The following is a 19,214-nucleotide window of genomic DNA, read 5'->3' as shown; positions in this document are numbered from 1 at the left end:
AACTCGCCTAGCTTCTGATCAGCGGCTCCCTAGTTCTGTACATTGTAGTAGAGAGGTTTTAATGACCAAACATCATCTTTCCTCTAATCCCAGGAGACAGAGTGTCCCAGAGAGCCAGGCACACAGGAAGCATCCTGTGGAAAGAGCCCAAGAATGGGGACTACACCGGCGACAGAAACGACTGTTGTGGGGGATCCGTGCGGCCTTTTGGCCGAGGCCTTCAGGACACAAGGCCCCCGCCGACAGACGCGACCCTCCCTTGGGAGGGAGGCAGGGCGAGGGGGCGGAGGCCCTAGCCGCCGGCGCGTCACTCGGCACAAAGGAGACAGCAGGGAGGCGGCCGCAGGAGCCGATCTGCGCTCGCCAGCCACTTGAATTGCGGTTACAGACCTGCAGCTCCCCTCCCCCTCCCCACCCAGGCCCGCCCGCCTTTCTGTCTCCTTTCTCCCTCCGTACTGGCCGGCCCGGGTCCATTTCCGGGCTCCGGGTATTCGGTGTTGATCAGGGCCGGGGGCGCGGGAGCAGGTGGCTGCGGCGGCGCAGCCTGCTGCGCCCGGGTCGGTCTCCCGCCGCCCTTGTCGCTAGCCCTTGCACGGCGGCCCGCCCCGTCCTCCGGGCCCGAGCGCTGCCGGCTGGACTTTGCGCCGCGTCGGGCGCTGCTGCTGCTGCGCGCCGGGCCGTGCTCTGTGCAGGCGGCGGCTGGGAAGCCGGAGGCGAAGTGCAGCCCGGACCCCAGGCCAACATGGCTGAAGTCACCATCGACCAGTCCAAGCTGCCGGGAGTCAAGGAAGGTAGGGGCCGGGCCGTGGAGCGCGCGCCGGGCCCCTCCGGCTCCCAGCGCCGGGTCCCTCCCGAGGGAGGAGGGCCTTCCTAGTCTCGGCGGCCCCCGCGGCCTTCGCTTGGCGCCCACCGGGTGCCGGCCCGCCGTGGCCGGGAAGAAATTGAATTCCGGTTCTGCTGCGGGACCTTGGGCAAGTCACCTAAATTCTGAGCCCGTTTTTCTCCACCGTCGGGAGATGGGGGGGAGAGGCCAACACCACTCTCATCAAGTGGTTGTGCAAAGGTTCTCCAGAATAGCCGTGCCGTTAGTGAAAGCTCCAGAGCTGGGTTCCTCTGACTTAACTTCTCTTCTTAAAAATTCAGGCCCAGCCTAGCTGGCTTGAAGGCTAGGAAGTGGGGAGTGGTTGACGTTCAGTTCCTTGTGGAACCTTTGTTTTGAAACTTGACTCTTTCCCTCCTTCTGTCTACGTTTCCTAGCGCTGCGTCTGGCTGGCTGACTTTCCCACCTTTTTCCAGGTTTAAAAGTTTAGTCTGGGCACTGCCCAGCGCCAGGAGCCAGATGGGAAGCTGCTATAAATAAGCGTTTTCTCACAAAAAGCAGTAAGCCAGGGGAAGCAGGGGACTCATTGTGATCTTGAATTTTACTAGTTTCCTATACTGATGTCCAGATGTAAGAGCTTGATTACTACTGGTCTGGCTTGACTTCTAGCAAGAAGCCCATTGACTTCTTGCCTCTTGTCTTCATCCTAGACCCTTTTTTTTTTTTTTTTTTTAAACTGAGCTCTTGGGTGCTGGATCGCTGTAATCTTTAGTAATCTTGGGCTGTTATTTGTCCCTGAGAAGCATAGAAGTCCCAGAGTGCTATCCCGGCTTGCAGAGATTGCCTTTGTAGTGGATGTCATTTGTTTCAGCTGACTCTTGTGGTCTTAGTTGTCCTGGGAAGGTGGAATTGAAAAGGATCTTTGCTTTCTTGGAATTGTGTGTTTCATTGCCAACCTGATTTGACTCAGGGTCTTGTGGCTGCTAGGGCTGAACCCAGGATCCAAAGAAAGCTTGACTGCTTTAGACCCCAGAGTTCCAAACACCAGGAGACAGTCGCTGGTTTTGTGTAGAATTTTTAATGCATTTGGGCCTGTCCTGTTGTTCCTAAAGGATGTTAGAGTTTTTTAGGCCTGAGATTTTTTATCAAGTGGTGTTTTTCAACCTTTGAGTTCCCATCCTGGTTTTGGTAAAGGTTCTTGCATTCATATGTAAATGATTTTTTCTTTGCACGGTCAAGTCTGGAGCTGAGTGGTGGGAAAGGCAATTTGCACTTTGAAAGTCCTAGTCTTAGAGATTGTCTTTAACCTTTGTGGTATGAAGTTGTGCGTGTGTGTTTATATATATCCTTGCATATATAATGCTTCCTTGAGGGGTGTGAGGAGTAGGATAAGAATTGGAGTTCAGACACAACCTCAATTTGTTAACTAGGGCTTCCCTGGTGGCTCAGTCGGTAAGGAATCTGCCTGCAGTGTGGGAGACCTGGGTTTGATCCCTGAGTTGGGAAGATCTCCTGGAGGAGGGCATGGCAACTCACTTCAGTTTTCTTGTCTGGAGAATCCCCGTTAACAGAGGAGCCTCGTGGGCTACAGTCCACGGGGTTGCAAAGAGTCAGACACAACTAAGCACAGCACACAGTCATGTAGTGCTATGGATTTACCTTGCTCCGTGTACATGTTAGTGACTTGAAACAAACTTGAAACTCTCTTTCTATGTATGCATTTGTATTACTCTTAGTTCTTTTGGTTTCTAACCAAGACATGAATGGTTTATTCCAGTATATTCTTTTCTCAAGGGTTTCAACAAACACTTTCCATCTATAATTGCAAGATTTTTCCATTGCTAAACTCTGGAGTTTAACTCATTTGGATTGGTTTTCGTTTTGCACAACTTGATATGAGGCAGTCCAGTTTATATAATATGGTGAAGTGGTATGGAAATTTATGTAGCTGTTTCATTAAATTAGAATTACATATATTGATTCACTTTGAAGGTGGTCAGAAATTGTTGAGAGATCATTGTTTTTGTAAGCATCTGATTTTTCTGGTTCAAAGATCATCAAAGGAAATGATACACTATACTAGGAATGTCCTAATGGCTGTGTGGTTTTTGTTCTGGGAAGTATTCACATCTAATAAAGTGTATCTTTCTCTAATATAACTCTTGATTATAGTCTGGTTGCTCCCTAATGATTTTTTTTTGGACCCTAATTAAAGAAAATAAAGTTGGTGACCATGATTGGGTAAAACATACACAAACATTGAGACTGTTCTTAATATTGAAACTCCAACTCAGTTTGAAAAGGAAGTTTAGTAATAATCTTCTTAATATTCTGGCATAGATTTTTAAACTCCAGTTTTGAAAACTCTCTACTTCTTGTATTAATGTAAACCTTTATATACAATTACAATTTGGAATCACTGGGCAAATTCCAGTAGAGACTGAGAATGCGGTAGATGTCTGCCCCTTCCCACTGTCCTTTTCTTTAGGAAGGGACCGGGCACACTGGAACTTTTTTGTGAATGTCTCAACAGAGGTCATGGTAGCAGCTGACTTTAGGGAAGGGGAATATTTGAAAACTTTTTTCTTCTAGGTTAAAATCTAGCACTTGCTTAGTTTTAAGATGGTCGAAGATACTCATCATTTGGACAGACTTTAAAAAAAAAACTACTTCAGTATTTTTACCTTGGGAAATCCGTCTTAAATAGGAGACAGAGATGTGTTTGAGTTCATTTGTAGTGAAAAGAATTAAGTCAAGAATTAAGTCTAAGATGAATTTTAACACACATCATTGTTTCTGGGTTAAAAAGGGTGTTTTTTTTTTTTTAACATCTGCATACTTTTTGTAATGGAAATACTGTTGCCATTGTTTAGAAGTAATGCTTTATTTCTTCGGACACATTTGAGGTTCTCTGCTACAAGATTTGAAATAATTCTCAACCATTTTTTTTGTATCAGTAGATGTATGTTTCAAATGCATCATGCAAATTGTGAATGCTAGACAAAACTATTCTCCAGTAGAAAAAGGTTCCAACAATATTCCAATTTTTTTTTAGTTTAGATAAAAGCTTTTTTTTCCCCTTAAAAAAAAAAAAAAGCACTTTCATTAGTTAACAAACTTAGATTTTTGGTCAGTTTTAGCCTCTTTGCTGAATTTTCTTTCTGAAACCACAATCCAGACTCCCCACTTTTTGCTCTCTCCAGTCTGATTTCCATCTTTGTGTGTCCGACTCTTTGTGACCTCCAAGGACTGTAGCCTGCCAGGCTCCTCTGTTCATGGGATTTTCCAGCCAAGAATATTGGAGTGGACTGCCATTTCATCGTCCAGGGGATCTTCCTATCCCAGGGATCAAACCCATGTCTCCTGTGTCTCCTGCTTTGACAAGCGGATTCTTTACTGCAGAGACACTGGGGAAGCCGCTTCCATAACTCTACTTAGTTTTAATTGCTCACTGCTAATCTTGCTCTTTCCTATATTTAGCAAAGTTTTCACATTATCTTAAGATTTTGGTCTGAGAGATGTAGACTGTGCATCAAAGCCATTTCTAGACTCTAAAGTTTATTAACTCCTTTGCAGTTTTTTAGTCATTAGTGTTTTCCCACTTTTAAACATTGAACACGAAATATACAATCTACAGTCCTCTCATCTACCAGGCCAACCTTCTTTCTTCTTTCCTCTCAGCAGTAAGGGAATTTATTATGTATTTTGTATTTTTACTGTCCTTCAAGTGGGAAGTTCCAGCATCTCCAAAGTTAGTTTACTCACGATTAGCATCTGATGACCACCTGTGCACTTGTGGTAGAGACATTTCTTGAAATGAAGGTAGCTAGCTATTCTGAGAGCAAATTCTTTTTCTTTAAAGATCAAAGTTAATGCATTTTCAGAAGTATGCCTAGAAAGCACTGATTCATTTTAGGTCCAGAACACCATAGTGGCAAGATGAGGGTAAATTAAATTAATGGCGTAAGTCCAGAACTTTAAGCAGAGGATACAAAATTATGTCTGTTACAGTAAGTTAGTCAAATAGTTCCAGAGATCTAAAGCATGTGGCATGCCCACAAGACACATAATGTGATGGAGGTCTCTAAGAGGTCCGTTTACTGGCTCTCAGACAAACTCAGTTTCTCTTTTCCTCAAAATTCCATAGGTTTTTTAGGAGGGTAGGGGGTGGTTATTTTTTTTTTAATGAGACCACTGCTAAATCTTGACTTAGGTATGTGTCTTGTTTTTCTTTACCTTGATCTGGCTTCAGATCTTTCACATAGCTGGCAAAGACTCAGCAAATATGTGAATGTGTGAATGAATGAATGAGTAACTCATGACTACTAGATGCTCTCTTGTTAGTTTAGAAATCCTGTCTCTGGCGTAATTTCCTGTTCTTTCTCAGAGCATAACCTCTTAGAGGGCAGAGATAATGCCTTTTAACCTTGACATCATGTATCTTAGTGCCACTATTATATTTATGAAAATGTTTTATGTATTTTTCCTAGTGTTTTTTTTTCCATAGATACGTGTTATAAATGGAATCCATACAAAGTTATGCATAACATAGAAGGTAAAAAAAAAAGTCATTGCATGCTCTTCCTTATGACTTTGAAGGTAATCATTATTAAGAATAAAATTTTAGTAAAAACATTTTAAAAAATGCTGTTTGGTGGTTTGAATTTTTTTTGAGTAATATGTTTAATTTTTTTTCCCCCTGAGGTAAAATACAAAGCAGTATCATATAATTTGGAAGCTGAAAAACCGTAGATACATATTGTTTAGAAATTTATGTGTGTCACCTATTGTGTGAGGGTAGTTTCACAGTAAAAGGTGCCCTGTAGTGTATGGTGTGATCTTGACTGTGCTGGAAAGGCAGTCCTATAGAACTCAAGAGTTGTTCAAGGAGTTGTAAAGAACTCTTGAAATTCCACCCAGAATGCCTCTCACATTTGCTATATGCAGGTATGTAGTACCTTCTTAAATAAATACAGTGATTTTTAAAAACTGAAATAGCTGCTATTTGTAAAATAAAGATTATTTTAATAATTCAAGAAAAGCCTTTTTTTTTTTTTAAACTGACAAGTACATAAAGGCCAACTTCTCCCTTGTGGGAAACTATTAGAAACCACTGCTCCGCCAGATTTTCCAGATGAAAATCTGAGAGCCAGGATGGGGAAGTGAATTGTAATAAACCCTTAGACTTAACGTATCTAAAAATTGCGATATGGGGCCTAAATTTAGAGGATTTTAGAATTGAGTATTCCACAGCTCAGTCTTCCCTCCTCTCTCCTTTTTCACCTTCCCCTTCCTTTCCCGTCTCCTCCCTTCCTCTCTCTTCTTTTGTTCCCTCTCTGTGTTCTTCTCTCTTTTCAAGTATTCAGTAGATGAAAAAGAATCACTCCCGAGGTATTTCCTTAATGTGTGTGTGCGCGCTCAGTAACTCAGTTGTATCCTTCTCTTTGCGGCCCCATAGACTGTAGCCTGCCAGGCTCCCCTGTCCATGGAATCTCCCAGGCAAGAATACTGGGTGTGTTCCCATTTTCTTCTTCAGGAAATCTTCCTGACCCAGGAATCAAACCTTCATCTCTTGTGTCTCCTGCATTGGCAGGCGGATTCTTTACTGCTAGATCCACTGGAGAAAAACAATGCTATAAAAATAATGAGTGGCAAAACAATTTCAGAGCTTTTTCTCAAGTTGTGTTAGCAATAATGTTTGATATGAATGTTAAAAAGTTGACTTAGGTTTTATTTTATTTTTTAATTAAAAGCTTTTTTTTTGTTTAAGGTTTTTGTTTTGATTCAGCAAATGAATTGCTGCATGAGCTACACAGGAGGTCATATTCCTGCCTCAGTGGTTTTTCCTACATAGAAGATGCATTTCCTCTCTGGTATACTCAGCTTGGAGGGGCTAACGTTTAGAGGCTTGGATATTTTAAGACAATTAAACACATTGTGGAAATAAAACCATGATCTTTCCTCAGTCCTCTTCAGAGATGTAGAGTTTTGATTGAGATAAGTGAATTTTTGCCTCAGTAAAAGAAAACAGTGTGATACCGCAAAAATTTAGTAAACTTTTCTTGAAATCCCAGTTTTTTAAGCAAAGGAGTGTATTTTATAAGTAACTACCCAGAACTATAGGGGGAAAAATAAACCTTATCACAGCTATGTTTGCAATTTCAGATGTAGCCACTGAAAGGATTGTTGGATTAATGCTTTTAGCTGATGACCTATTTAAAAGTGTCCTGTGCTTCAAAACTGTAAAATTAGGGTGCCCTAGATCCTAAATAAGTGCTACAAAGGATCAGTTCAGTTCAGTTGAGTCGCTCAGTCGTGTCCCATTCTTTACGACCCCATGAATCACAGCACGCCAGGCCTCCCTGTCCATCACCAACTCCCACAGTTCACTCAGAGTTGCGTGCCTCGAGTTGGTGATGCCATCTAGCCATCTCATCCTCTGTTGTCCCCTTCTCCTCCTGCCCCAATCCCTCCCAGCATCAGAGTCTTCTCCAATGAGTCAACTCTTCACATGAGGTGGCCAAAGTACTGGAGTTTCAGCTTTAGCATCATTCCTTCCAAAGGAATCCCAGGGTTGATCTCCTTCAGAATGGACTGGTTGGATCTCCTTGCAGTCCAAGGGACTCTCAAGAGTCTTCTCCAACATCACAGTTCAAAAGCATCAATTCTTCGGCGCTCAGCCTTCTTCACAGTCCAACTCTCACATCCATACATGATCACTGGAAAAACCATAGCCTTGACTAGACAGACTTTAGTCAGCAAAGTAAGGTCTCTGCTTTTGAATATGCTGTCTAGGTTGGTCATAACTTTTCTTCCAAGGAGTAAGCGTCTTTTAATTTCATGGCTGCACTCACCATCTGCAGTGATTTGGGAGCCCCCAAAAATGAAGTCTGACACTGTTTCCACTGTTTCCCCATCTATTTCCCATGGAGTGATGGGACCGGATGCCATGATCTTCGTTTTCTGAATGTTGAGCTTTAAGCCAACTTTTTCACTCTCCTCTTTCACTTTCATCAAGAGGCTTTTGAGTTCCTCTTCACTTTCTGCCATAAGGGTGGTGTCATCTGCATATCTGAGGTTATTGATATTTCTTCCAGCAATCTTGATTCTAGCTTGTGTTTCTTCCAGTCCAGCGTTTCTCATGATGTACTCTGCATAGAAGTTAAATAAGCAGGGTGACAATATATAGCCTTGACATACTCCTTTTCCTATTTGGAACCAGTCTGTTGTTCCATGTCCAGTTCTAACTGTTGCTTCCTGGCCTGCATACAGATTTCTCAAGAGGCAGGTTAAGTGGTCTGGTATTCCCATCTCTTTCAGGATTTTCCACAGTTTATTGTGATCCACACAGTCAAAGGCTTTGGCATAGTCAATAAAGCAGAAATAGATGTTTTTCTGGAACTCTCTTGCTTTTTCCATGATCCAGCAGATGTTGGCAATTTGATCTCTGGTTCCTCTGCCTTTTCTAAAACCAGCTTGAATATCAGGAAGTTCACGGTTCACGTATTGCTGAAGCCTGGCTTGGAGAATTTTGAGCATTACTTTACTAGCTTGTGAGATGAGTGCAATTGTGCAGTAGCTTGAGCATTCTTTGGCATTGCCTTTCTTTGGAATTGGAATGAAAACTGACCTTTTCTAGTCCTGTGGCCACTGTTGAGTTTTCCAAATTTGCTGGCATATTGAGTGTAGCACTTTCACAGCATCATCTTTCAGGATTTGAAATAGCTCTACTGGGATTCCATCACCTCCACTAACTTTGTTGGTAGTGATGGTTTCTAAGGTCCACTTGACTTCACATTCCAGGATGTCTGGCTCTAGATGAGTGATTACACACTCATGATTATCTGGGTCGTGAAGATCCTTTTTGTAGAGTTCTTCCATGTATTCTTGCCACCTCTTCTTAATATCTTCTCAAGAGGCAGGTTAAGTGGTCTGGTATTCCCATCTCTTTCAGGATTTTCCACAGTTTATTGTGATCCACACAGTCAAAGGCTTTGGCATAGTCAATAAAGCAGAAGTAGATGTTTTTCTGGAACTCTCTTGCTTTTTCCATGATCCAGCAGATGTTGGCAATTTGATCTCTGGTTCCTCTGCCTTTTCTAAAACCAGCTTGAATATCAGGAAGTTCACGGTTCACCTAACCTTCTGTTAGGTCCATACCATTTCTGTCCTTTATCGAGCCCATCTTTGCATGAAATGTTCCCTTGGTATCTCTGATTTTCTTGAAGAGAGCTCTAGTCTTTCCCATTCTGTTGTTTTCCTCTATTTCTTTGCACTGATCGCTGAAGAAAGCTTTCTTATCTCTTCTTGCTGTTCTTTGAAACTCTTCATTCAGATGGTTATATCTTTCCTTTTCTTCTTGGCTTTTCACTTCTCTTCTTTTTACAGCTATTTGTAAGGCTTCCCCAGACAGCCATTTTGCTTTTTTGCATTTCTTTTCCATGGGGATGGTCTTGATCCCTGTCTCCTGTACAATGTCAGGAACCTCATTCCATAGTTCATCAGGCACTCTATCTATCAGATCTAGTCCCTTAAATCTATTTCTCACTTCCACTGTATAATCATAAGGGATTTGATTTAAGTCATATCTGAATGGTCTATCGGTTTTCCCTGTTTTCTTCAAATTGGTCTTATATACCGTGGGGTTATATAGACTGTTTATTCCCAGATGTTTGAATTTAGAAATCAGTACAGGAATTCCTAGATACTGTGTGCTGTTTGTGTGCTGTGCTTAGTTGCTCAATTGTGTCTGACTCTTTGTGACCCCCATGGACCCCCCTGTAGCCCACCAGGCTCCTTTGTCCATGGGGATTCTCCAGGCAAGAATACTGGATGGGTTTCCCTGCCCTTCTCCAGGGGATCTTTCCAATCCAGGGATCAAATCCAGGTCTCCTGCATTGCAGGTGGATTCTTTACAGATTGAGCTACCAGGGAAGCCCAGATACTGTTGTGTTGGCCAAAACAGAAGAGTTTTTCAGTGAGCTGGTACAGAAAACCTGAACAAACTTTTTGGCCAACCCATTGATTATGTTCTTTGCAGCCAAACAGGGAGAAACTCTGTATAGTCAGCAAAAACAACACCGGGAGCTGACTGTGGCTCAGATCATGAACTCCTTATTGCCAAATTATTATCAGACTTAAAAAGAAGAAAGTAGGGAAAACCACTAGACCATTCAGGTATGACCTAAATCAAATCCCGTATGATTATACTGTGGAAATGACAAATACATTCAAAGGATGAAATCTGATATAGGGCCTGAAGAACTAGAGGTAGTGATCAAGACCATCGCCAGGAAAAAGAAATGCAAAGAGGCAAAATGGTTGTCTGAGGAGTTCTTAACAAATAGCTGAGAAAAGAAAAGATGTGAAAGGCAAAGAGAAAAACAAAGATATACCCATTTGAATGCAGAGTTCCAAAGACTAGCAAGGAGAGATAAGAAAGCTTTCCTCAGTGATCAGTGTAAAGATATAGAGGAAACACTAGAATAGGAAATGTTCCACGGGAATATTTCATGCATAGATGGGCACAATAAAGGACAGAAATGGTATGGACCTAATGGAAGCAGAAGATACTAAGAAGAGGTGGCAAGAATACACAGAAGAACTATACAAAAACGATCTCCATGACCCAGATAACCACAATGCTGTGATCACTCATCTAGAGCCAGACATCATGGAACGCGAAGTCAAGTGAGCCTTAGGAAGCATCACTACAAACAAAGCTAGTGCAGGTGATGGAATTCCAGTTGAGCTATTTCAAATATTAAAAGATGATGCAGTGAAAGTGCTGCACTCAGTATGCCAGCGAATTTGGAAAATTCAACAGTGGCCATAGGACTGGAAAAGGTCAGTTTTCATTCTAATCCCAAAGAAAGGCAGTGCCAAAGAATGCTCAGACTACTGCACAATTTCACTCATCTCACATGCTAGCAAAGTAATCTTCAAAATTCTCCAAGCCAGGCTTTAACAGTATGTGAACCGTGAACTTCCAGATGTTCAAGCTGGTTTTAGAAAAGGCAGAGGAACCAGAGATCAAATTGCCAACATCCATTGGATCATGGAAAAAGCTAGAGTTCCAGAAAATCATCCGGTTTGTTGACTACGCCAAAGCCTTTGACTGTGTGGATCACAACAAACTCTGGAAAATTCTTCAAGAAATGGAAATACCAGACCACTTGACCTGCCTCCTGAGAAAGCTTTATGCAGGTCAAGAAGCAATAGTTAGAACTGGACATGGAACAACAGACTGGTTCCAGATAGGAAAAGGAGTATGTCAAGGCTGTATATTGTCACCCTGCTTATTTAACTTCTATGCAGAGTACGTCATGAGAAACGCTGGACTGGAAGAAACACAAGCTGGAATCAAGATTGCCAAGAGAAATATAAAAAATGTCAGATATGCAGATGACACCACCCTTATGGTAGAAAGTGAAGAACTAAAGAACCTCTTGATGAAAGTGAAAGAAGAGAGTGAAAAAGTTGGCTTAAAACTAAACATTCAGAAAGCTAACATCATGGCATCTGGTCCCTTCACTTCATGGTGAATAGATGGGGAAACAATGAAAGCAGTAACAGACTTTATTTTTTCGGGCTCCAAAATCGCTGCAGATGGTGACTGCAGCCATGAAATTAAAAGACGCTTGCTCCTTGAAAGAAAAGTTATGACCGACCTAGACAACATATTAAAAAGCAGGGACATTACTTTTCCAACAAACGAGCATATCGTCAAAGCTCTGGTTTTTCCAGTAGTCATGTATGGATGTGAGAGTTGGACTCTAAAGAAAGCTGAGAGCTGAAGTATTGATGCTCTGAACGGTGGTGTTGGAGAATACTCTTGAGAGTCCTTTGGACTGCAAGGAGATCCAACCAGTCCATCCTAAAGGAGATCAGTCCCGAATATTCATTGCAAGGACTGATGCTGAAGCTGAAGCTCCAATACTTTGGCCACCTGATGTGAAGAACTGACTCATTGGAAAAGACCCTGATGGTGGGAAAGATTGAAGGTGGGAGGGAAAGGGGACGACAGAGGATGACATGGTTGAGTGGCATCACCGACTTGATGGACATGAGTTTGAGTAAGCTCCTGGAGTTGGTCATGGGCAGGGAAGCCTCCCGTGCTGCAGCTGATGGGGTCACAGAGTTGGACACGACTGAGTTGATGAAACTGAAAGTGGAGAGTGAAAAAGTTGGCTTAAAGCTGAACATTCAGAAAACGAAGGTCATGGCATCCGGTCCCCTCACTTCATGGGAAATAGATGGGGAAACAGTGTCAGACTTGATTTTTTTGGGGGGCTCCGGAATCACTGCAGATGTTGATTGCAGCCATGAAATTAAAAGACGCTTACTCCTTGGAAGAAAAGTTATGACCAACCTAGATAGTATATTCAAAAGCAGAGACATTACTTTGCTGACTAAGGTCCGTCTAGTCAAGGCTATGGTTTTTCCAGTGATCATGTGTGGATGTGAGAGTTGGACTGTGAAGAAGGCTGAGCGCCGAAGAATTGATGCTTTTGAACTGTGGTGTTGGAGAAGACTCTTGAGAGTCCCTTGGACTGCAAGGAGATCCAACCAGTCCATTCTGAAGGAGATCAACCCTGGGATTCCTTTGGAAGGAATGATGCTAAAGCTGAAACTCCAGTACTTTCGCCACCTCATGTGAAGAGTTGACTCATTGGAGAAGACTCTGATGCTGGGAGGGATTGGGGGCAGGAAGAGAAGGGGACGACAGAGGATGAGATGGCTGGATGGCATCACGGACTCGATGGACGTGAGTCTGAGTGAACTCTGGGAGCTAGTGATGGACAGGGAGGCCTGGCGTGCTGCGATTCATGGGGTCGCAAAGAGTCGGACACGACTGAGCGACTGAACTGAACTGAACTGAGTGACCAAAGTGACTGATTATTTTTAAAAGGACACCAGAAGCATGCATACTCAAAAGAAGTGTTTTTTTTTTTTTTTTACTATGTCATTATTTCAGTAATACAAACGTACACAATAAGATAGGTGGGTCTTCATATGATATTGGTAACCATACACTGACATAAAAGCACTGAAAAGTTTCTAATAAACCAGAGCCAGTGTAAAACCAGTCTTGCTTATATATCAGTGTTTTTTCCTTTTTAGCCAGGTTCATTGATGTATAATTCATGTACAGTAAAGATTCTTCTTAATGTGCAGTTCTGAGTTTGACACGTTTGGTCTGGTAACCACCACAGCAGTCAAGATATAGAACAATTGCATAACCCCCAATTTGTTCTACCCCTTCCTCCCCACCCCAACCAACCGCTGATTTGTTTTCTGGCCCTGTACTTTTTCCTTTACAAAAATGACATGTAAATGGGATCACACAATAAATAGCTTTTTGTGTTTGACTTCTTTCACTTAGCCTAATACATCTAATACCATGTGTGTATCAGTAATTTTGTTCCTTTTCATTGCTGAATTCCAATGAATGGCTGTACCACATTCGCTTATCCATTCACTAGTTGATGAATATTGAGGTGTTTTTACTTTTGGTGGTTATAAATAGTCTCTATAAACATTTGCATACAGTTTTTTGTGTGTGTGTGCATGAATGTGTTTTCACTTCTCTTGGGTTAGCACCTGTGCTTAGTTGCTCAGTCATGTAAGACTCCTTGTGACCCTTTGGACTGCAGCTCGCCAGGTTTGTCTGTCCATGGGGATTCTCCAGGCAAGAATACGGGAGTAGATTGCCATGCCCTCCACCAGGGGATCTTGCCAATCCCAGGGACTCAACCTAGGCCTCCTGCATTGCAGGCTGATTCTCTACCCATTGAGGCACCAGAGAAGCCCAAGAACACTGGAGTGGGTACTCTTATCCCTTCTCCAGGGGATCTTCCTGACTCAGGAAACAAACTTGGATCTCTTGCTTTGCACGCAGATTTTTTACCAGCTGAGCTACCAGGGAAGCCCTGGGTTAGAACCTGGGGTAGGATTACTGGGTTGTATGGTGAATATATGTTTAGCTTTATAAGAAGCTACCAAACTGTTTTCCAAAGTAGCTGTACCATTTTGCATTCCTGCAACTAGTGTATGTGAGCTCCAATTGCTCTGCATCCTTGTCTGTACTTTACATTGTCAAGATATATTAAAAATTTTTTTTAGTGATTTTCTTAAGGGTTTAAATTCTGGTTCTGTGTTTTTGTAGCTGTGATCTAAATTTTAACAGTGTAATATTACCTCATGTGGCTTTAATTTGCATTCTGTAATGACTAGTGATTGGAGACTCTTCTTGTGCTTATTTCCTATTCTTACATCATTTAGTGAAGTGAGAGTTCTAAAGTTTGCCTTTAAAAAAACATCAGGCTGTTTTCTTGTTATTGAGCTTTGAGAACTCTTTATATATTTGAATTCAACTCTCTTTCCAGATAATATTTTGTAAATATCAGTGGTCTTTGAACCTTGATGCAGTGTTAGGAGCTCTGCTGTGAGCAGGTTCCTGCTGTACTTGATACCAGCTGAATCTCATGGAGATGGTCCCAGGAAACTGTAGTCTTTTATACCCAGATTATACATTGGGCTTACAATGGACATTTGGAATATACTGACTAAAAATACTGTGGCCACCGTAATGCAGGGGTGCATCCTGCCCTACTTTAATTTTTTGTTTTTTTCAGTAGCAACTCATTACCTTTATCAGGGTTAAAGAATGGCAGCATTTTTTTCCTTTTAGTAGTTGAAATTTGTTCCTCTAGGATAGAGGTTTGCAAACTATGGCCTGTGGGCCAGTCCAGCTACCCACTGCTTGTTCCTATACAGTGGAGCTGAATATAGACTTTACATTTTTAAATGATTGAAGAAAAAGAGGAAGAAGAATGTTTTGTGACAGGTAAAAATGATATGAAATTCAAATTTCTGTGTCTGAAGTTTTATTGGATCATAACTTTACTCATTTGTCTACATAATGTCTGTGGTTGCTTTTGTGCTGTAAAGGCTGAAATGAGTAATTACAGCAGAGACTATGGTCAGAAAAACTTTACATTGTTTACTCTCTGTTACTCTGTGGAGAAAAGATAATTTCTCTTGGACCATTTCAATGAAACCTTTTAAAAACTTCCCTAATTGATATTTTTTTGATGCTTCATTAATCACTATAAACATCAGTTATCAAAACTTTTTTTTAATATAGTGGTGCATTGTTGGAGACTATTATTGGTTGAACCCATGTGACAGCATGTATTATTTTTGTAGTGACTTTTAAAAATATAGACTTACATCTGATTTTCATTTTTTAAAGAAGAACATGTACTTCTTTAAAAATGTCTAGGTACTTCAAAATTGATTATCAAAGTAGAAACCTTATGTAAAGTAAGAATAATCCATTTGCCAGTTCTGAGTAAGGGCCAGTGGGGCTCTCATGAGTGAAGTGTATGAGTAAACAAGTTCAACTTTTGAAAAGTTTGCTTATGATTCTTAGTTTATTACTTATTACTGACTCTCTTCAAAACACACAAACCAACATCTGCATGAATGAAGTGTCACATTGTCTCTTGGAAACTTGCATCAGAAGTACCTAGGTTAATTTACCACTAAACTTTGAAGGCTCAGTGTGTGATGAGCATTTCCATTTCTGATACAGCTTCTCAATGATCAAAATCAGGGGAGTCTCCCCTGGACTTTTTGGCTTTTATTTTTCCAGTGACTCATAAAGACTGAGTCACTTTCCGTTAACATTACTCAAGGATTTTAATTGCGTTTAGTAAAAGCAGGGATGACTTACAAGGATATCTTTCCCCCTTCTCTGCCTCCCCATTAACAATTTTTTTTTTTTTTTGGTCTGTTGACTGTATAGAGAGTCCATGGTTTGCTTTAAACTATACTCACTAATTTTTGAGTTGCACTTCCCATTAAACACTTTAAAATATTGGCTTTTTCTTTCATACTATGAAATTCTGCAAAATTCAGACTGTTAAGGTTGGCAAATACATTCAGAATTTTTTTTTTTTAATTGTCTAGATGGGAAACCAGAAGTAGAGGAGGACAAAGAAGGGACTTGATTAAGATTCATATCCTCCCATCTGCACATGTTCAGTTTGGTCTAACATCTGCCAGCATCTATTTTAGAAAGGATTTTGCACTCTCAGTGTCTGCCTTTACAAACGTTCCTTATCCTGTTAGTGATTGCTGGATTCTAACTTACCATATCTGCTTCTGTTATTTTCCCAGTTTTCCATGGTCAGACCTCATTATTTTATTTAAATTGGACTTTAGCTTACCCATGAAGTCTTTCTTTTTTTCTTTTCTCCTTGTAGTTTCCCCATGAAAACTCCAAAGAGCTGATCTTTGAAAAATTATTTCAGCTATGTGTGTGTGTGTGTTGGAGGGGAGAAGCTGGAGGTTTAGAAAATGGTTAATTAGGGAGCTCTTATTAATAAGACTCCAGTTTAATTTTCAATATGCCCAAATTCCAGGAACTTGGTTGCAGTGGCACTCAGGCTCCCCAAACTGGGATACCTATTGAGGTTTAAAAGGAGTGCTGCCAAATCATTTATAGGACAAACCCAGACACTTTGTGAGTAAAAAGGGCAATTTTAATAATTGTACCAGAATAGATATATAAGAGATTGCTGAAATACCACAGGCGTTTGGATATGATGATCAAGTAAGGTCCTTGTTAAAAAACCCTGTCTGGATATATTAAGTTTTCATTGACACTTAGAGCATAACGAATCCCTCTCTTGCGTAGACTGTCTGGAGATTCTTAATGGGTTTTCTATTTCATAACTGATGCTAAATCAAACATGAAATCTGTTCTACGAAGGTAGTAGGATTAAAGTTTCATTAAGCTGTTCATCTTGGAGTCTCCCAAAATTCTGCTTTTAGTTAGTTTTCTTTTTGTTTCCTATTTATCTGTTCTCCCCGTATATACCACCCGAAAGTGGGTAATGGGTGTTGAAAAGATTTGTGCAACCGAGGAGAGGTAAGAAATGCACACATTTCTGATTCCTACTTACTTGTCAGTATGTAACACAACTATCATTCTCTTCATTTTAAATGGAGTAGGAAGCTACCATTTTACTCTGTTCGTTTCTGCTTATGTATCTTTTCAATAATTGAGCTCCTAGAATTATTTTGCAGTATTTGCTCTAGTTTACCGATACATTAAATAATTTGTCCAGGTTGAAGTCAAGCTTGTATAAAAATTTAGTTTAAGCAGACTAACTTCTTTGGAAAGAGAAGTATTTTGAACCTAGGCTTGTAAGACTTGGTTTCACATCTCCTCATTACTACTCATTTGATGTAAGAACTCAGAGAAAACGCTCCATGTCTTTCTTCAGTTTCCTTATCTGTTTATTGGCAATAACATTTACTATTTCTGATACATGGATTTTCCATGAGAGTTCATTGAAGAAATGGATATGAAAATTTTTGCAAAATGCAGTCTTGTATATTCAGTCTCAATGATATTACTGTTCAAGTTACCCTGTAATACTCCCTCTTCTCTTTTTTTCCAGACCATTGTTCTTTGAGCCCTAATCCTTGACATGATATTTCCTTCTGTACTATCCAAATATAGCCTGTTTCTCTCCGCTCATCCTCTCATCACCTCCTCAGGCCCAGTTCAAATGCTGATTCTCTGTTACATCTACCCTGCTTCTTTGCTGTGTGCCTCCTTAACCTTGTCTCACCCACTGTATTGGTCTGCTAGCTCTCTGTCAAGACAAGCCTGGCAGCAGACTGATCTCAGTACTTCTTGGGGATCTCAGTACTTCTTGGGGATCCTTATTCATAGGAGATACTCCAGAAAACTTGTCAGACTATCTGACAGGCCGTCGGACCTGAGCTAACTACACTAATGACCCTAGAATAAGAGCTGTGAGCATTTGCCTGAATACAGTGGGACTGGAATTGAGGATTAGAAGCAGTCACTTTCACTTTCAGTTGCATGAATTTTCCCCATCTCTCAGGTTTCTGTAGGAGGCTGATTGGTGTTAAGGTTAACTCAAGGCCTAAACCCATAGTAGGTTCCTTTGGAAACAATGATCTTACCTGTTTATGGGTTGATTTTAGTTATGTATGACCATATTACTGTGTGTAAACTTTCCAGGATTGTGATATGGTATCATTTCGTTGCTGTTACTAAAGGATCCAGTTAGTTTCTTAGATGGCATTGGATTCTATTCAGAATTTTTATGTTTGCTATTTTCTTCTTTAGATTTATGCTTAGGAAGAGGGGTCAAAGTTTTAACAAAACAGGTCACATGTAACATGTATTTTTAAGTTCTTGATTATGGAGGTGATTGTGAAGAGTGTATGAGTTAGAAACTAAGAAGATGAATGTACAAATTGTAAACTTGCTATGGTTTATGAGATCAGGAGAGAGTAGGAAGGCACGAGCAAAAGAGCTCAAGAGTTTCTTGCTTTGGGGGTGGTATGTTTAATTCATACTTATTTGAGGATGGTTTTGTCAATTGGGACATACAGTTTAGTCTGCTTTAACTTCATTCTGATGTATTAGAAGTTAACCCTTTTAAAAACATGCTATGCTACAAAAACCAATTTATATTGGTAAGTAGATATTATAATGGTATTTTAAAGTCATCAAAATGACTTTGAATCCTTAAAAAACAAATGAAACAAGTGAATGCTATAGAGCAGAAAAGGTATTTGGACAGCTTGTCTTCCTGTTCGCCGATGCAGGCTGCCTCTGATTTTCTTTCACTTCCTTTGCAGGGGAATTACATGATAACCAAATATACTGTATTGAAGCCAACTTCAGTAACAACACATAGAGAAATAAATCCAAGGCATCTCGAATCCATTCTAGTTGAATTTAAATTTAGTGATCTTCAAGATTTCTGAGTATGGAAGTTATTCGTTTTCCCAGGCTGTGCTCTGATCACCTGGCCCCAGGTTAACCTTTTAGTAAATCGCACAGTCCACAGTTGAGTTCATTGGACAGTAAATGAATCTTAACATGGTCTCATTTTATCATGAAATTGAAGGTTCTGTGAGAACCGCTAGTTAAGACAGGATGAGTCTGCCTTTTTATGTGACACTCCCTGGTGGCTCAGATGGTAAAGCGTCTGCCTGCAGGAGACCCGGGTTCGATCCCTGAGTTGGGAAGATCCCCTGGAGAAGGAAATGGCAAACCCACTCCAGTACTCTTGTCTGGAAAATTCCATGGACTGAGGACCCTGGTGGGCTACAGTCCATGGGGTCACAAAGAGTCGGACATGACTGAACGACTTTACTTTCACTTTTCAGGGTGAACAAAAGATTATTTTAAGATTTATTGGTTACTGGTGGCTCAGACAATAAAGAATCTACCTGCAATGTGCAAGACGTGGGTTTGATCCCTGGGTGGGAAAGATCCCCAGAGAACAGAATGGCAGCCCACTTGAGTATTCTTGCCTGGAGAATTTCATGGACA

The 19,214-nt window shown here is 40.9% G+C and overlaps 1 protein-coding gene across 2 annotated transcripts in view; it reads left to right on the top strand.

The window, feature by feature from the left end:
• Positions 1 to 722: 722 nt before the first annotated feature.
• The window catches only part of CCDC50 (coiled-coil domain containing 50), a 77,926-nt gene continuing 59,434 nt past the window's right edge, over positions 723 to 19,214 (top strand). For both annotated transcript variants that reach the window (XM_068977401.1, XM_068977399.1), the window contains exon 1: positions 723 to 791. In XM_068977401.1, coding sequence (XP_068833502.1) covers positions 743 to 791 — 49 coding nt within the window. In that variant the 5' untranslated portion in view covers positions 723 to 742. The remainder of the gene's footprint in view (positions 792 to 19,214) is intronic.

This window comes from Capricornis sumatraensis, chromosome 1 (assembly GCF_032405125.1).
Source record: "Capricornis sumatraensis isolate serow.1 chromosome 1, serow.2, whole genome shotgun sequence".
Taxonomy (NCBI): Eukaryota; Metazoa; Chordata; class Mammalia; order Artiodactyla; family Bovidae; genus Capricornis; species Capricornis sumatraensis.
This window is presented reverse-complemented; position numbering and strand designations above follow the sequence as displayed.